A 19,535-nucleotide genomic window follows, 5' to 3' on the forward strand; every position below is an offset into this window, starting at 1 on the left:
TGACAACACCAGTCCTGCTTGCCATGCACATATGCGAGACTGCGCCAATGATACCCCGTATAACCATAACAGACGTTTGGGGCACGTGCTGTTAGAGAGCATCGATGAAGGTCTGCACAACACACGAGGGGGTGGGTGACCAGCACCATGCCCGGCTGTCTTTTACTTCCCAGTGGCAATGTTTACCCATTGCCCAAGTGCCTCCAATCGGAGCCACTTGGCCTCACCACAGAGCCTGGCAAAAGATTTGGTGCTGGCTCATCGCGTGGGTGACTCTCCCACTTGTCTGTAGCTACTCCTTACAACCTGCACTCAGAATCGTTCTCTCTGAGAGTCTGTGCACATTGTGTTATTTTAAAGTTGAAGTTGTTATAGACATAAAATGAATGAAGTTGCTGAAAACATCTTAACAAATATTCACACCAGTGCATTGGGGATTGTGCACTGCTGTAGATGATAACTAATTGTCATAAATTATAATTTCTGGAAGTTATAATTTAGAGGATGGCTTGGTTATATATCTGATGATGGTGGTAGTTTGCATTGATTGATATATTGCATCTGTTTTCATCTTGCCCAGTTCTTTGAAGCACATATTTGAAAATTTGTAAGACCGTCATTCGTTCCCCTTCACAACATTGCTAATATATGCTCTTGCCTTTCTCTAGCTGATGCTGAGAAGCTAACACACGCCATTATTTACTCTGGACTCGACGACTGTAATGATTTGCTTGTTGGCATATTTGAGAATGTTTTCAATAAGCTGCAGTATGCTTAACACGTAGGCTTTTGCGACCAATATCCATAAGAGGTTTTTTGGGGGTTAGATCACGTAAATATATAAACTAGTAAGGGTTGTCACATAAACAGAACATGCCAATTTGTCACTAGTACAGCACACCGGTTGTTTTGGAGAACCAAGCCACAACATTTACAATCCAAATCGCTGCGCGTGGCGCTGACGGTTTTTTTTAATAAATAAATAAACACACAGTTTAGAAATAAATAAATAAATGCTGACCGACACTTCTTTCAAATGTTTCTTGCCGTTGGTTTTTCACACCTGATGACGACCGTTTGTGTTATGGTCGAAACGTGAGAATTTTTTTGATATATTTTATTATTTTATTGTTTCCCTTCAACGTGACTTTACCGAAAGTGCTAAGAATATAATCTGAGTACAATTTAATTACTCGACACTCTGGTAACGAACTAGCTGAACACTCTAAAGAACACATACTTCTTGCGGCAAGGTGACTTCTATAAACAAAAGGAAGGAGAAGCAATGGACTCTCCTTTATCTCCTGTGATATCGCATTTGTACATTGAAGATTTTGAAGCAAAAGCAATAGCTTCAAGCACACTAAAACCCTCTGCTTGGTTAAGATATATGAATAACACATTGGTGGTCTGGCCACCCGGCAGAGATACACTAACGCATTTCTAAATTATCTCAACTCGCAAAACCCATCCATCCAGTTCATCCATGGAAGTGGAAGCTGACAGAACTCTACTATTTCTGGATATTCTGCTCGGACGGGGTAAAAATGGTAAAATAACAGACGGTGTTTACTGAAAGAAAACGCATACTGACGCATATCTGAATGGAGAGTCACACCATTACCCCACACAGAAATCTGCTCTTATCTAGACGCACATTAATCGAGCTAAGAAGCGCTTCAAGTGAATGGTTACAATGATACACAAATCAACAAGGCATTCGAATGTCAAATCCAAATCAAATAACACCAGCATTGAAATTGCACAAGTAATTAAAACGATAAAAATACTGTACATTGCGGTAGTAACTGATAAACTAGCCAGATGTTTGGAAAAACAAAACATCCAAGTCAGATTTGGCACGGTACATAAAATACAGAAATTAATATCTGTATGAAAGATGCTTTACCGAAGCTATCAACAGAAGGTTTGTACAGGATTAACTACACTTGTGGAAAATGTTATGACTGGGCAAACAGGATGAATGATCAGCACGAGACTAAAATAACGTCAGAGAAATATTTAAAACTCCAAAATACAACTGTCAGCAGTTGCAGAACAGGCGTGCCAACAAGGATACTGAATTGTTTTTGATAATGTTGAAGTTCCTTTGCAAAACTAGCTACTACTGGCCAAGACTAATTAGAGAATATGTCGAGATTGAAAGAAGTAAAAAATATTTTAACCGTTCGGATAGCTACCGCCTTAGTGCTGCGTGGAAGCGAATAATCAAATGCATGCCTTTAAAGGGAACCATACTCCAATAGGGATTATAGTTGGTATGGCTATTTTCATACACACAATAGAGAGAAAGGACAAGATCAAAGGGCTCGCATAATACACATGCATAATGTACGTTGGCTCATTATTTCCCCCCCCCCCTCACTTTGCGCAGAGAGCAGAAGTGTAGTTACCACATCTACGCCTCTGTATAAGGAACGAAACAGTTAGACTTCTCAAATCTGATGAAGCTAGTTGTAATTACTGGCGTAACGTCGTACTCAGATTGTAAATGTTGAGGCTTGGCTCTCCAACACACTGGTGTGCTGTACTAGTGACGAATTGGCATGTTCTGTTTACGTGACAACCCTTACTAGTTGACTGTGTCGGGTGGTGGTGGGTTACAACAACACATTTATAAATTTACACGATCCAACCCAAAAAAACTCTATTAAGGATGATAATACTCATATGTTAACTAACTGCCCTGGTATCTCAGTAGTAGAGTAAACGGCTTTGCAATTAAAAGGTTGAGGTCAAACCCTGGTTGGGGTTGACTCATCTCACCATCCTTAATGGGTCGATAAAATTAGCACGACTTTGTGGGGAAATCCAATCAGGTGAAGTCAAGTCAGTTTCATTTGCAAGTCGCCCGGGGTCAGAAAAATAGAAATATCATTAGGCAATGATTGCTACACTGCCACTGTCTACCAGCTATAAAAATCGCCACACGATATTGAGACTAGAAATCGCTCCCGTCATAGAAAAGTAGAATTATAACCACCACCGGAAGATGGCTGTGAGCAGGAAATAAGCACCACCTCAATGCTTATTTTAGGAACAAATGACTCACTTTAGATATTTCATGAGTTTTACGGCCTGCATCAGTGCATCACACGAATTGTGTGAAAGGTGAGCTGATCACATTGATGGTTATCGTGAGTTGAGCTCATAGACCAATGACAAGTCACCTGGTGAAGAACTCACAATCACAATAACCAACATTGTCTCAGTACAATGTAACACAGGCGTGTCTCGCTTAACCAGCAAAATACGTTCCGTGGAAAATGCTCGATAAGCAAAAACTCGTCGAACAATCATCGTTTCCCCATTGACTCTCATGCAAAAAATGAGCTACTTTCCGCCCCATAATGTTCCACGCTTGAGCAGCCTTATTACCATGAGAGATACAAATCATAATAAGTAATAAAACATCAAATGTAACACTTACCACACATAGAGAACAGTGCTTGCAGGTGCCACAGCTCCCCACACCCAGCACCCCTCCAACCCCCCCTCACCCCTCCCACCAACCCTCCCCTCACCCCCCTACCCCTATCCTTCCTGCTACTACTGGAGTAGATTTCTTGATGCCACTGCTGGCGTCAGGGCCTGAGACTGAGAGAGCGGCAGAGGAGGCGACACGGGGAGCCGGGCCGCGTCTGCGCGTGTCAGGGGCGAGAGACGCGGGCGACTCGACACTTCACAGCGTGGGTGAGTGTGGGGAGTTTGTGGTGCGTGGGGGACGGTGGGTGGTGTGACACTTCACAGCGTGGGTGAGTGTGGGGAGTTTGTAGTGAATGGGGGACGGTGGGTGGTGTGACACTTCACAGCGTGGGTGAGTGTGGGGAGTTTGTGGTGCGTGGGGGACGGTGGGTGGTGTGACACTTCACAGATTGCGTGAGTGTGGGGAGTTTGTGGTGCATGGGGGACGGTGGGTGGTGTGACACTTCACAGCGTGGGTGAGTGTGGGGAGTTTGTGGTGCGTGGGGGACGGTGGGTGGTGTGACACTTCACAGCGTGGGTGAGTGTGGGGAGTTTGTGGTGCGTGGGGGACGGTGGGTGGTGTGACACTTCACAGCGTGGGTGAGTGTGGGGAGTTTGTGGTGCGTGAGGGACGGTGGGTGGTGTGACACTTCACGACGTGGGGGAGTGTGGGGAGTTTGTGGTGCGTGGGGGACGTTGGGTGGTGTGGTCCAGACGATAAACCGCCTGTGTAGTCTACACGGGGTCTTTTTATTTTTGTTAACGAATGTCTCTTTCTTGTGTGTGCAAGATGGTGTAGCACGTGTGAGTGTGTGTGCACGGTGAGCGGTAGAGAGGTCAGCGTGTGTGTAAGATGGTGTAGCACATGTGAGTGTGTGTACACGGTGAGCGGTAGGGAGGTCAGTGTGTGTGTTACTCAAATGAGTACCTGGGGCCAGTGCCGGATTATCCTTGAAGCACAAGTCGCTACAAATGCTGCGGGCCCTGCACTTTCAAGGGCCCCGCGCTAAATGTTTTCAAGCTATCAATTCCGGTTCATTTATTCTGAACTTGCTCTATTACTATAGTACTATACAGTCGACCCTTCTGCATCGCGACTTTCCCTATCGCGGTTTCGATATATCGCGGGGTCGGCATAATAAATTAAATGGGAATTTTTTTTTAGAGTTTCTGGGAGTTTTGCGAAAGCCGCAAACGACACGCGAAGGCCAGCAGACTACACATAAAGGTTTAGTAACTCATAAATTCATAAAATATATGTACAGTACTGCATAATATTAATGTATTTTATCTTTTAACACCATAAATATGGTGTTAAAAGTTAAATGTTGTAAAAAGTTAGTTTGCGAAAAGAAGTGCGGTCCTAAGTGCTGGTTTGGAGGACGCCAAACGTCACGAAAGCTTCAAATCAAGATTGACGCCAAGCGTGTTCACGGCAGCCTCTCGCGTGATATCTTGCAGTGATCTTTGTATCTCGCGTTTCTCGTACATGGAGGTGCTCGCTTCGTTCGCCAAGGGGACCAAACGTTTGCATGCGGTTTTTCCAGATCGTGGGGGGCCTGCTCCCCTAACACCCGTGATGTGGAAGGGTCAACTGTACTGCCTTCAACTTTTATGAACGACTGGGTGTTTAAGGTTAGCGATTTGTCGTATTATCTGGCAGTATAGCAAATGAAAAAAAATATACAATTACTTTACTATGCAAGTTTAAATGTTGTGTTTTAATATTTGTTTTTTTAGGGCCCCTTTTTAACAAATGCTACAGGCCCCACACTAGCTTAATCAGGCGGTCCGGCCTGGTTCTGACCACCGACCCCCTCGTTTACTATTCCGGCTTTCATAGGGGCTCAATAACAGCACCTGCCCAACCAGTCTGTGGAGCTGCATGGGGGATGTTTGTGTTGGAGCTCGTGCTGTAGGCACGAAGGAGGCTCGTGAAGGACGCTGCTCCTGGGCAGTTGGAGGCAGTCGTCCTCCAGCAACAACGGAGGGCAGAGAAGCGACGCTCACAAAAACAAGTGGAGCGCCGGTTGACTAAAAACATCAAGTTGGCACAGTAGGGGGCACAGGTGGTGCATTGTCCACTTATCTCGGTCAGTCGACCCATGGCACCTGGGTCTGCCCAGTGACCTGCCGGCGGGCGTTCGACACTTCACGTTGCCTTAACGTGCACCTAGCCTGGCATAAAGCGTCGTGGGGACGTCACCACCACTTAGTGGCGAATGGCTGTTTTTGTTACTGTATACGTAGAAGACGCGTGACCATGGATCCTCTGTAGGGAGTACGCGTCTGCTGTGGGTAGCGTGGAGCTGCATGACCGGACACCGACGCAGCGATTCCCATAGCGAGTCACAAGATACGCGTTGGAAAGCAATCGCGCTCAAGCTGGGTGGATGAAGCGAGCACCACCATAGTGTACTTGGCTTGTATGTTCAGTCGTGATTCATCGTTTTAATCCATTGTATCTCACACCTGCCCACTTTGTTTTGGCAAAACTTAAAATATCTCTGTTTTCCTTAATGGCACTTGCATTTTTTTAATTTTAGAAAACCTTTCACCTGCAAATTCTATTGATATTGAATGTCTCATGCGCAAACATGCCTAGGGCATCAGGGGTGGAACAGTTGCACAGTGCTTGGCGCACTGCACTACGATCCCTTGCCTTTGGATTAAATCAGAGGCGATTGACAAACGAATCAGTCTTGGCCCCCTCGCTTCACCAGCCTGCGCTTTCCAGCGTGGTAAAGTAAAGCAAAGCAAAAAAAACACACGACCGACAGCGCTTAGGGTGCCCATTATCCAGCAGGGCTTTACTTTATCATCATATCCTGGTCTGGTTGTGGATTTGATTATTTTTCTTTAGTTGTCTCTGATGCATATACGACTTTGTGAGATGTTTCCTCCTTCATTATGGTGTTATTCAATGCGTCTCTGTGCTGGGCGGGTTGGTTGGATTTGGCGTTTGTCACGTGAGGTTCAATACAAAAAAAAATATTTTAATTATCAGGTAAAATCCACTGAGCTATTCGCATTTTCAGAAGCGACCTGGCTTACACATGACAGCTCAGCGAAGTGGCTTGTCACGTGTAAATTTATAACTGCCAAAATACAAAACACATGTTTATAAATGTGGAGGGAAAAACCGGAGGACCCAGAAAAAAATCTATGCGACCACGGGGAGAACTTGCAATATTTCGCCACCGCGGCGCCCCATATTAATCTGACGCGGTATACTGGTACAGCGCCTGGTGGTCTTGGTCACTTTACTGCCCTTTGCATCACCGTAATATATAGTCAATCGTTTTTTTACAGAAAAAATGTCGATTTAAAAGTAACGGTTTTTGTTGCTGACTCAATTGACTCCCACCTCCCTATTTACAGACATTGTCAATGGGGGCTGAAGTCTGTTACTCGTGCCCAGTCAGTCAAGTGAGGGAACGATCAACCCCCACTGTCCCCTTCATCCCATGGTGTTGCCTATGAGACTCATTCCCACGTAGAAGCCTGAGTTTACATGAAGTTATACTGGAGTGGAACCCACCTCGCTGTAAATGTTTGAATGCAATTAAAAACTCGCTTTTTATCAAGGTTGCCAAGCAACTGGGAGTCTTGTCTTTCATAGTACAGTACTCGATTTGTTCTGTTTCGCCTGTTTTGTTGGTAAAGCTACGGTCTTATTTATGATCCCTCCACTGACTCCCAATTCATTTGTGAATCAAATTACAAGATCGCCCTCGCCATCTTGAAAATACTCACTGATCTCACTTCTACCTGCCACCCCCTATCATGGGTCCCCGTGGTGGCGAGATGTTAATTCCCTAGCCTGGTATGGAGGAGGTCGTGGGGTCGGTCCTGACCCTGATGCCTGTTGTATATTCCCACAGTTTATTGGTTTTTAGTCTGATCTGCTCGTCCCCTGAGTCAAGGTGATGGCACGCCTTCACGCCTTTGCTAGTTTTTGCTTTTTCTCCACGAGCCAGTCCATTATGGGGTGGGTGTTCTCGGCAAAGTTTTTGTTTACAGCCTTGGTGATGGTGTCCCTGGTTTTTAGCTACCTGTAGAAGTGTGACTGCGGGATATCTTGTCGTGCCTGTATCAGATGGAAAGAATACATTTAATCTTCTTGGGTCAACAGGTCCCTGATCTTATCAATACCAGCAGCTTTTCCCTGCTGGCTAATTAATTACTTTACCCTCTATTTTAACGGATGCAGAGAGGGAAAGAACGGGATCTGTCTATTTCTGCAGACTCGGAGGATGATGGCAACGGTCCAGAGCGGCTTGAGGCCCCGTGGATTATCTTTGATGGGGGGGGGGGGGGCGAGAGAACAATTCTGGCAAGCTACCAGGGGCTGATGGAACATGCTTCCCACTTATTCCATATCACCCTCTTTTCCGAGTTTATCCAGCGGTTGATGTTCAGTTTTATCTTTAATGGTTATGTGATGAAGAATCTAATTACAAATCTCAGAGCATAGATGCAGAGAATCACATGGCAGAGAATGGCAGCACAAGAGTTTTCACCGACCATCTTCTGGAAACCCCTTGGGGTGGACTCACTATCCGTACCCACGAGGAACCACACTGCCCTACACTCTCTGTTGTGAAATGGGTACTCATCACATGATGGTTAAAACCCGTTATAATATTTTCTATATAATACATGATGATATAATTTCCCCGAGGTTAATCATCAAAGTGAGAGTGGTGTTGCAGGAGATATTGCGCTGAGCATGAACCTCGTCACATGAGTTTGATTCCCTGCCATGGTGAATGTCAGTGGCAGGTGTTATCTAAATCATTCCTGCTTTCCCGCTCAACAACCCACACGTTGAATTATGGTCAAGAAACATCCACGACTTTAAAAACACGTGGACTCCTGCATTAGTTTATATATAAAAGGCAAAGTAATGATTGTGTGTCTGTTCAAAATGTTTAGCGTACTTCCCGACATGCAACACCTGATGAAGGCCACTTGTGTTGTGGCCGAAACGTCGTGAGAATATTATTGTGTTATTTTATTTTATCAATTTATTATTTTATTCTCATTCTACGTGACTTTACCGAAAGAACCAAAGAACAATACTGTACTCGTTTTTCTGTTGCCTGTTTTGTTAATTGGTAAAGTTGTGATCGTGTTTGATCCCTCCACTGGTACCTGATTCATTTCTGCATCAAGCACAATATCCCCTTTACTGTCTTCAAGATCATCCATGGGTCCTGCTTGCCTCTCCCATTGCCTCATTCCCCTCCCCTCCCAACGCTCTCCTATATCGTCCCTACCATCTTGCTTTACTCCCCTTGACTCATTCTACGCCCATCAACCAAGGCTTCCTGTTGAAACTTCCAGTCAACCTTGACTCATTGGGAGGTCACTCATTCCCTTTTCTTTTGATGTAATTCTTTGGGCCTGTGTCTTACTATCCACAGATTTTTTTTCCTGCGATTATCACGTCTGTTCTCTCTTTATAAAGGTAGGCTGCATGTACACCTTGTTCCCAATGGTGATCTTATCTCAGTGGTGTGCATAGCACTGTAAATGCAGTCTAATTGGTTATTTTTCATTTCGCAGCCTCTACTTCCCTACCATTCCCGTCTCACCTCGTACAATTTGACTGCTCAGCAGATAATTTCAGTCATACCACACTTTTTTCGTCAAGACTTGCTTGAGGCAAATATAAGTATGGTCCAACAACTTCTACGACTGACACGGCACGAGTAAGACTGCCTGCAGTCCAACTAAAAAGGCTTCATCGTTGCAAGCTGGTGTCATGCCTGCCCTCCACACGTGTTAAAAGATCCTTCCCAACTATGTGATGATAGGTGAGCCTCTGGGCATCAGCATTTCTGCTCTGATATTGCAAATGTTGGATACTTTGATTTTTTTTCATTTTTCTTAGGGCACCCCTCACTTTTTCTTCAAATGGCTCAATGCAGAAGGTGTAGGGTCTTCGGTTGCTGTGGCTTGCATGAGCTCTTCAGAGGGATATGACGAAGAGTGATTCTGCATTTGGGAGCATAATTACTTCTAGCATGCTACTGCTGAGGAGTTTGCCACTGGCATTTGTAATTGCGCAGGAAACATTGAAGTAGGCTCCCCTGAGCTGACTGAAGTTTGCAAAATCATCCTTGATTTGACTTAGAGAGTTATCATTCCACTGCTGCAGCTTTTCCATCAGGCCCCCTCTGGTCATGCCAGATCTGAGTTTTGCATTGCCTTCTTAGGTCTTTGTAGTCCTCTATGGGCCCTTGTACCAGTTTTTACGTTCTTTATTTCAATTAAACACCACGTTTAATCACTACCGTATTTTCCCGCATATAGCCCGCATACGCATATAACCCGCAAACGCATATACCCCGCAAAAATAGCGTTTTGTGTAAAACAAATTTCAGATTGCCCGCACCTCCATATACCCCGCATGCATTAATATCTTTAACGTCGTTACCACAGCTTAATTTCATCATATTAATACGAAGTTTACATTTGTAATATATTCCACTATCAATTGTAAACATTAAAATCATAAAGTGCACAAAGACAACAAACTAACCGGAAACGAGTGAACTTAAAACAGTAAATAAGTAACAAAAGTAAATATCCAATAAGTAAGTAACACATAACTGGTAGATTAGTACAGTTTTAGCACTGGTAGATTGCGCACTGCACAAACAATAGCGGCACTGCGGTGACGCCATTGCCTCCCCCCAGCTCTCCCGTCGCCGCCACAGACCTTGCTCTGCAGCCATCCCCAACTCCCCACCTCTCCCTCCCCCCAGCGCTCCCGTCACTACCACAGATCTTGCTCCGCAACCACCCCAACCCCCCACCTCTCTCTCCCCCCTGCGCTCCAGTCACTACCACAGATCTTGCTCTGCAGCCACCCCAACCCCCCAGCTCTCCCGTCACTACCACAGATCTTGCTCTGCAGCCACCCCTAACTCCCCACCTCTCTCTCCCCCAATCTCTCCCGTCGCCGGTAAACAAAGTGCACCCACTTCAAACATTGTAATTTCATTGTACAAACAATTCGAATCATTAAAACGTGATAACACGTGCAATTTTAGTGTGAGTGGTTTATTCAGCAGTGCTTTAATCAAAGGTAAGTGTTGCATAGTGGATAGTCCTACCACGAATTTTTTTTTACGAGTTATGACGTCACACGTGTAAAAAATGTTTGGGATAGCCCGCACCTCCATACACCCCGAAGGGTCTTGTTTTGTTTGGAAAAAGTGGTATACCCCGCGGGTTATATGCGGGAAAATACGGTAATTCATCCCTTCTGAAAATTGCAATGGGTTCTTGGGCAGGTCTTGGAGGCGTTGTTTACATAATCTTGAAATTGGTCCCTATCTGTCGGTTCCTCATTAGACAGGAGCGTGTGTTACCACTACCCAGCTCCACATTACAACCATCCCCACCATAAGAATTATATCCAGTATTAGCTGGAGAAGATTTTGTTGAACTTCGAGCATTTTACTAGGAAATAGGGTTTACATTCATCCACACAAAAAACAAAGCACCTGCCTGTGTATTCTGTCATCGCATTATCCCGTCCCTCCACTTCCCATGAGTGGTGGGGCAGTTTTGGACAGAGCGGAACATTTTTCCATACCTCGAAAGGGTGCTTATGACCAGCTCCAGCTGAGCAGCAGAGGTCATGCTCCGAATCAGTTTAACATAATTATCTCAGCTGCATAACGCACTGAAAACTGCATGGCCTGTCGCTCCACATAAATCTCTGGGTCTTCTCAGCCAGATATCCCCTCCCTTCTCTACATTTGAGAAATGTGGATCCCTTTTAAAGGAACATCTACACTGGTTTTGCATATTCAAGTTGTCTACGATCCACCATGGGTCTAACAAACTAGATTATGTGAGCAGCTTAGATCCTTGAAAGATCTGGACAAATTCCCATCAGTCAGATACTAAGGCAGGTGAGGCAGCACTGGCTGGGTCATGTAGCCAAAATGCCCAGTCACTGCATAAACAAACAGCTTCTGTTTGTCCAGATATAAGGGGCTAAACGTTATAGGCAAGAGTTTGACTGCTGTGTAACGGAAGGATGTGGAGCTGCTTGGGCTTGCCAACAGCTCGTACCAGTGGTGTCAAGATCAGCCTCTCTGGAGGAGTAACGGAGGGCGGAGGAGTGATGCTCACAACAACGAGCGTAATGCAGGACGAGTAAAATGCAGCAAGTTGGAACAGTAGGGAGCACAGGTGGAAATTCTGCCAGTCATCCCTGTCACTCAAACCATGGCACCTTTATCTATCCTGTAACCTGCCCATGAGCCTTCGACAGTCCACATGACCTCAATGTGCACTTAGCCTGGCACAAGCAGTTTTGACGTCACCAATTTTTAGTGGTGAATGGCTGTTATTGTGTATGTATCCACCACTTTCACGTACCATACCGGCCTTCTTAGGTGCTCGCTAGCAGAACTAATCCCAATTATTTGTCAAAAACTTTTTGGGAGAATTTTCTCGTTTGTATCTGCGTATGTTTGTGTACATCGCCTATGTGTGTGTTAGTGGCGAGCCATGCTGCACAACAAACTCAGCCACAGTTATCAATAGCACATGATATCTATACCAGTTTTGGGTCCTCTAGGTTGAGTCTGCATTAAATTAGTGCCTGGTACAATAGGTAATCAGTATAATCTATGAGACAAACGTGGCCAGGTGTGGTACTGGCCATTTCTACCCCCATTTGCCGTGCCGGCTTTCAAAGGGGCTCAATAACAGCACTTGCCCCACCAGTCTGTGGAGCTCCATGGGGGATGTTTGTGCTGGAGCTCGTGCTGTAGGCGTAGAAGACGCTCGACTGTTGATCCTCTGTAGGGAACGCGCGTCTGCTGTGTGCAGTGTGGAGTTGCACGAGAGTGAAGCCAACAGAGGTGTTGCACCTTGGGCGTAAACATCAATGGATGTCCATTTGCCAGGTGTCCATTTTTTTCGTAATTCTCGTGGAGATGTGTGCTGTATGAGAGAGAAAGCGACTGAGCCCATGGCCTCCCCCCCTCCCCCCCATTAGAGTGTCTCCTCGTACTATTTGACTGCTCAGCAAATCATACGAACAAAACGTTATTGAATGTGAGGTGAGGATGAAGACAATAAACTAAACGCAAAACTCACTTCTAACGAAATGAGTTGTCAATCAAGTGTATTGCTCCAGTGGCTTCCTAATATCAGAAGAACGATCATTTCAGATGGCAGCAGAAGCGCATCTGAAAGCGCGCGATGCAAACAACTGCAGGCCACTGTATGCTCCCTGCTGCCAAAGAATACTATTTGATCAAGCCATCTCCGCTCGTTACGCAATTATTTGCTAATTTAGCAAAAAATGGGTTTACGTTCAAATTGCTTGTTATGGGGCATTCTCGTAGAAAGAACGCTCATTAAGTCAGACCGGCCTGTATATGTACAGTATACATATTTAGTTTGCAGCGGTGCAATACACACAGCTCAATACACAACGAGTTAAATGTATGAATATCTCAAAGTAAGTAATGGGTCACTTGGGTTTACGAACATGATGTAAAAACTCGTTATAGTCTCATGCTCTGCGTGCTGTTGTAAATGCACGTGGTGCATGCTCACTGACCAGATGCTGTTATGGAGATGCTTTAATTTTTATGGATACTAATTTTAAATGTTAAACTAAGGATCTTTTCATTAATTTCTTATGTAAAACAAATATAGGGAGGCGTTCATCCAGTGGGAGAGACAATGGCTGCTGCTGATGATGTAACGTGCCGCTTATTTTGAAGGATTCCTAAGCGACAGTGTAGGTGGAGATTCAATGGCATAGGAAGATGGCTGCACAGACACCTGGACCACTGCTGTCCTGGATAAGGGATTTATTTAACATAATGAACATCACAGTAACATTGACGCTGCCTCATGTGTGTACTTTAAGTTTTGGCTTCGCCACACAAAAGATCCCGTTCACTGATATCCGTGAAGCGTATGTGACATCATACTACTGCTAGACAACCTCAGATCACCCTTTACCCATACATTGAGAACATGGGAGTGCCCACTGCATAGGGACCACCCAAGATCAAACCTGGCTCCCACCCTCTGCCGTTCCACCTCCATCATAATCGTCACTCAACGAGAGGTGGCACTTTCCCGATCGTTGCACATTACAGCGCAATTCGCCGTCTGCGTGGCATCACGGTGATAGAGGCATTGAGCGCGTGGTGTCACAAAGCTACTTAATCTGCTAGACTTGTGTGGTGTTTTGTATTAGGTTGACATTTTTTTGTCGTAGTGTTGTGTTCATATGAATGTTCATATGCTTGCGCTGAAGAGTGTTTTGAGATGCCTAAGGTGTTTCGATACTATTTAATGTATTTCCATAAATTAAAATAACAATTTTAAGCTTACATTACAATTTACATAACTCAATGTATTCACAATCAAATACTTAAAGTCACAATTGTACCTAACCGAGACCTCTCAGATTTTAGTAGCAACATTTTATTTTTATAATTATTATTATTTCCTGTACCTGGCTAAAATTACACTACTATGCTTACAGGTGATACGTGGTTTGTTTTCATTTTCTTCAGGTGACTGCATTTGTCGTGATGGCATCAAAAGATCCTGCATATGAGATCATTAGAACCAACAAAGTTAAACTGCAGCAATACCTCCAGGCGAAGTCTTCAGAAGTGCTTGACTATTCCTATCAAACAGAGATAGTCCTGGACAGTGAATACGCATCCCTTAAAAGCAAGACTGACCCCATTGTGCGAACACGGGACCTGGTTGACCTGGTGCTCGACAAGGGAGAAGATGTGTGCATAAGATTCCTTAAAGCCGTGCTGGTGCCGCTGAGATCCGAGATCCCACCCTTGAATCAGTGGATCTCACAGAATGAGCAGCAGCTCAACGTTATGGGTGTCGATCTGAGCAGAACTGCGGCTAAAGCCATCCCTGGAGCAGCTTCACGTGAGTGATGCTAAATTTCACATATCCATTTGCATGTCTCTTGCAAGTTTAAGCGAAGGAATTGCTTTGAACTGATATGAACTGTCATTTGATATTCGCAAACTGCACCACTCTTGCATAATAACATCCCACTCAGGAGGAGGACATTCATATTCCATTCCATCGCAGGGTATGTACAAAGGATCAGCAATTTGGAGGAAAGGATGGATGGATAATGGAAATGTGTCAGTATCAAAACATTACATCCACACTGGACCCCAACATTCCTGAATTTCTGTCCTATCCTATACCTCCCTTTCCTTGCAAGAGACTTAAACATGGTGATTTTCTCTCACCTCTTCAGACACAGACATTTTATTTGAGCTGGAAGAATGTAATGAGCTATGAAGCTCTCTTTCAAGTGTCAAGCCCAAGATGGTTGGCCATGGCAGCAAACCCATCAGCTGCCATGGTCTCCATGACTTCGTATAATCTGGATTCCACCAAGGCCATGTCGCTGAAACTGTTCCTCTATGCAGGGTGATTGACCACCTCTCTTAAATTATGGAAGCTGCTTCTAGTTCTGGACTTTTGGGCTGCTTTGCATACCACACCACTCCATCCTCTTGAATCGGCATGGCTACGCAGGCATCTCTCACACACTTCCCCACTGCTTCTGCTTCACCCTCTAAAAAGTGAGCCCTATTTTTACAAGGACTGCCTTCCGTTCAGAAGCCCCAATTCTATGATGTTCCACATGGCTCCGTCCTTGGCTATCTGCTCTTCTCAGTACAATGTCTCCTCCTTTGTGGACATTTTTTATTCCTATTTTTTTATATTGACTAGCTATCACTGCTATGTCTAATGACACCCAGCCTTTTATTGCCATTGACTCATGAAACGGAACCTACTCTCTCCTCTTAACTCTTGAAAAAAAAATTGATACTCCTGTAATAACACACTTCGACGACAATCTGTCTATGTCATATTTATTTATTTCTCGCCGCTGGACAGCTCCGCGTTCTCCCACGCTATCACCGTCACTCCGCGTTGCACGGCGTGAGTTGTCATCCTCCGCGCACGCTCGCTTACTCTTCCCGCTCCCGCGCACCGCTGGCAGACGGCACACAGGGAGACCGCCTCCGGACCGCGTCACCAAGCCCCGCCTCTAGCCACGCCCCCTTGCGAACCTTCTAGATCAGGGGTCGGGAACCTTTTTGACTAAGAGAGCCATGAAAGCAAAAAATTTGGAAATTTATTTCAGTGAGAGCCATATAATATATTTTAAAAGTGAATTCAACTAAATGTCAGTATAATAAGCCTCTGAATTTATTCTTTTAAATAATGTTGTTATAACACTCACCATTAATGCGACTTCTGGTGCTGCATGGATTTGCTGATGTCTTTATAGTCGGGTTGGTACTTGGTGAGGTTAAGCTTCATGCAAGCGTTGAGGCTTTCATCCGTTAAACGTGATCGTAGGTTGGACTTGATGTTTTTAAGATGTGAGAATGACTGCTCACATGCATACGTAGATCCAAACATGGTCAATACAGCAATACTCACACGCTGCAGTGTGTGGTATGTGACAGGAAGCGCGTTCCAAGTTTTGAGAATCAGCTGGTCTTCGGGTTGGAGTTTTTTCATTTCTGTCCACATGTGCTTGCTCGCCAACTCCGCTTTCTGTCGTGTGATTCTTTCCAAATCTTCATTCAGTGACTTGAACTTATTCACCCACATGTCTGAGGCCTTCAGGTCAGCCACTTCTGCTTCAAAATCTCTGACGGAGACACCAGGGATGTAATTCAGGTCGGCTGTGTTCAGTGAACACTCGTTTGGATGGGTGATGAACTTAAAAAGACGAGTGTGCTCACGAAATTCTCCAAAGCGTGCTTTGAAGGACTGTAGGAGACTGGATGTGCAGCCAGCTAGCTGGTGGAGATCAAGGTTTTGAATGGGCTCACTTGCTGTGCATGCATCTTTAAATTGGCTCAGTTTTTCAAAATGTAGTAAACGACCTGTTTCAAGATCCGTGATGAAAAGCTCCAGCTTGTTTTCAAAAGCAAATACAGCTTGTTGAAGGGATAACACTGTATTTCCAATGCCTTGCATTTTCACGTTGAGCTGGTTCAGATGTTCAGTCAGATCTACGAGATAGTAAAACTTAAGGAGCCACTCGGTGTCGGCTAGCTCAGGATGCCCGACGCCTTTCATTTCAAGGAAAGTCCGGATTTCGTTCAGGCAAGCCGCAAAACGGCTAAGCACCTTCCCTCTTGACAACCAACGCACATTGCTGTGCAAAAGCAGACCAGGATAGTTATTTACAACTTCATCCAGCAGTGTTTTAAACTGGCGATCATTTAAGGCTCGGGCAACAATAAAGTTGATCACACGAATGACCAGCGACATCACTTCGCCAAACTGCCTGTCACACATCTGAGCACAAAGTGCCTCCTGGTGTATAATGCAATGGAAACTTAGGATGGGTCTATTTTCATGTTCACGGAGAAGCGCCACAAATCCTTTGTTTTTCCCCACCATACACGGAGCACCATCAGTACACACTGAGAGAAGTTTATCCATAGGTAGACTTTTTTCTTGAGCAAACTCCATGAAAGACTTGAATAAATCATCACCTCTTGTGGACCCTTTTAATGGCAGAACAGCAAGACTTTCTTCGCGCAGTGTGTCACCAACAGCATATCTTGCAATCACGCTGAACTGCGACAAATGGCTCACGTCTGTTGACTCATCCAAAGCCAGAGAAAAGAACGGCGCTGCATTTATGTCCTTCACTTGCGTTTCCTCCACTTTGTTTGCCATCACGATGGTACGATCATGAACAGTTCTTGCCGACAGAGGCATGTCTTGTATCCGTTTGATTATCTTGTCTTTGTTCGGAAGATCATCAAAAAGTTCATTGGCTACATCCAGCATGAACGTTTTAGCATACTCGCCATCTGTGAATGGTTTTCCGTTCCTCACTATTGCTAAAGAACCAGCAAAGCTAGCCGAATTATAGTCACCTTGCCGGGTCCATACGCGGAGTTGCTGCTGGCTAGCTTGCACCCTGCTCAGAAGCTCTTGGCACGCTTTCTTTCTGCTGTCTCCCGCAGGGTATTTTGATGCAAAGGTAGCGTGGCGCGTGTCGAAGTGCCGCTTTACATTCGACCGTTTCAACGATGTAATTTTGTCATTGCAAATTAGACACACCGCAGAACCCGCTCTCTCCACAAAGGCGAATTCTTCGGTCCATTCGTCCTGAAATATACGATACTCGTCGTCTTTTTTTCTTTTCGCCATCTTCTTCGTCGAAGGGTTAGCTTTGAGCTAATGACCGAGCAGACGCAGTCTCAGACTGATTCAAAAGGGGGCGTTTACCTGTTTTACCCAGCAACGGCAAACGTAGGCCAGTATCATCCAATTAAAATAATGGACAATTGCTCCTGCAGCCCTGAACAGGACATGCGCAGTGAAAAATCGATGAATGGATTAAAACAAGTGAGAATATTTTGTTTTATCTGCGAGCCATATGCAATCATCAAAAGAGCCACATCTGGCTCGCGAGCCATAGGTTCCCGACCCCTGTTCTAGATAGTACCCCACTAGCACCCTCGGGCTCTGCCCTTGAACTCTGGCCCACATAATCCTTTTCACCCGATTGGCTTAGAGGCTGAAGCGGCGAAGCCTATCCCACCGATCGGCGACCGTCAGTGTACAATCGCATTATACTCCTACTGATACTCCTGCTGTTATGGAGTGACTCATGTAGCCAGCTATGGCTGAAAAGTTTGGTAGTACATGTTATGTATATCGTTTATTGTTAAATTTCAATCAGTTTCTACGATCAGTGTTACATTGCTTTTATTGCTTTATTTTGGTGATTTCGAAAACGTTTCGGTTTAGCCATATTTGTTTGTTGTAGTACAGCGTTAGACTGATAACTTTAATCTAAATTGTCTTATGGTTGTTATTGTTTGACTTGCATCCCACTAGGATGTTTGCACACAGCATTGATATACGGTGCTTTTTCTGGAAGACTTTGCTGTTTTTTCCTGGATTTTTCTGTTTGCGCGTAGTCACTTTAAGATGTTTCTTGTTCCTGTCTTTGTTGCGGTTGCACCCACTTCAAGAGCCAAATGGCTCACAGGGCTATACCAAATAAATGAAACTGAAACTGGATTGGTTATAATTCACTCCAGATTAAACGTCAAATTTGTAGCCCTCGTCATTTTGGAAAAAAAAGTCCATGGGAGATAATGACTCCGAGTATATGATTCCCGAGAGATTAAAATAACATCAGATACAGAGGGATCACGCTACCCATGGTCACCATTGCCCAAGTGGTGAGCCACTGGGTTCAATGTTTCCTTGGAAAGCTGATGGAAGTTATTGAGCAAATTTGTCATTGTAAATAGACACTCTCCACAATGTAGTGCAGGGGTCGGGAACCTATGGCTCGCGAGCCAGATGTGGCTCTTTTGATGATTGCATATGGCTCGCAGATAAAACAAAATATTCTCACTTGTTTTAATCCATTCATCGATTTTTCACTGCGCATGTCCTGTTCAGGGCTGCAGGAGCAATTGTCCATTATTTTAATTGGATGATACTGGCCTACGTTTGCCGTTGCTGGGTAAAACAGGTAAACGCCCCCTTTTGAATCAGTCTGAGACTGCGTCTGCTCGGTCATTAGCTCAAAGCTAACCCTTCGACGAAGAAGATGGCGAAAAGAAAAAAAGACGACGAGTATCGTATATTTCAGGACGAATGGACCGAAGAATTCGCCTTTGTGGAGAGAGCGGGTTCTGCGGTGTGTCTAATTTGCAATGACAAAATTACATCGTTGAAACGGTCGAATGTAAAGCGGCACTTCGACACGCGCCACGCTACCTTTGCATCAAAATACCCTGCGGGAGACAGCAGAAAGAAAGCGTGCCAAGAGCTTCTGAGCAGGGTGCAAGCTAGCCAGCAGCAACTCCGCGTATGGACCCGGCAAGGTGACTATAATTCGGCTAGCTTTGCTGGTTCTTTAGCAATAGTGAGGAACGGAAAACCATTCACAGATGGCGAGTATGCTAAAACGTTCATGCTGGATGTAGCCAATGAACTTT

General features: G+C 44.9%; 1 protein-coding gene and 1 long non-coding RNA gene across 2 annotated transcripts in view; both read left to right on the forward strand.

Moving 5' to 3' along the window:
* The window catches only part of LOC142908446 (uncharacterized), a 313,842-nt gene that overhangs the window by 28,264 nt on the left and 266,043 nt on the right, over window positions 1-19,535 (forward strand). The gene's annotated exons all lie outside the window — the stretch shown is intronic.
* Window positions 3,550-19,535, forward strand: part of LOC142908441 (NACHT, LRR and PYD domains-containing protein 3-like) — a 49,017-nt gene continuing 33,031 nt past the window's right edge. Inside the window, exons 1-2 of the mRNA XM_076059148.1 lie at window positions 3,550-3,714; window positions 14,061-14,442. Coding sequence (XP_075915263.1) covers window positions 14,079-14,442 — 364 coding nt within the window. The 5' untranslated portion in view covers window positions 3,550-3,714; window positions 14,061-14,078. The remainder of the gene's footprint in view (window positions 3,715-14,060; window positions 14,443-19,535) is intronic.

Source organism: Petromyzon marinus, assembly GCF_048934315.1.
Source record: "Petromyzon marinus isolate PM22_M1 ecotype Great Lakes invasive population chromosome 84 unlocalized genomic scaffold, UKy_Petmar_22M1.pri1.0 chr84_unloc.3, whole genome shotgun sequence".
NCBI lineage: Eukaryota > Metazoa > Chordata > Hyperoartia > Petromyzontiformes > Petromyzontidae > Petromyzon > Petromyzon marinus.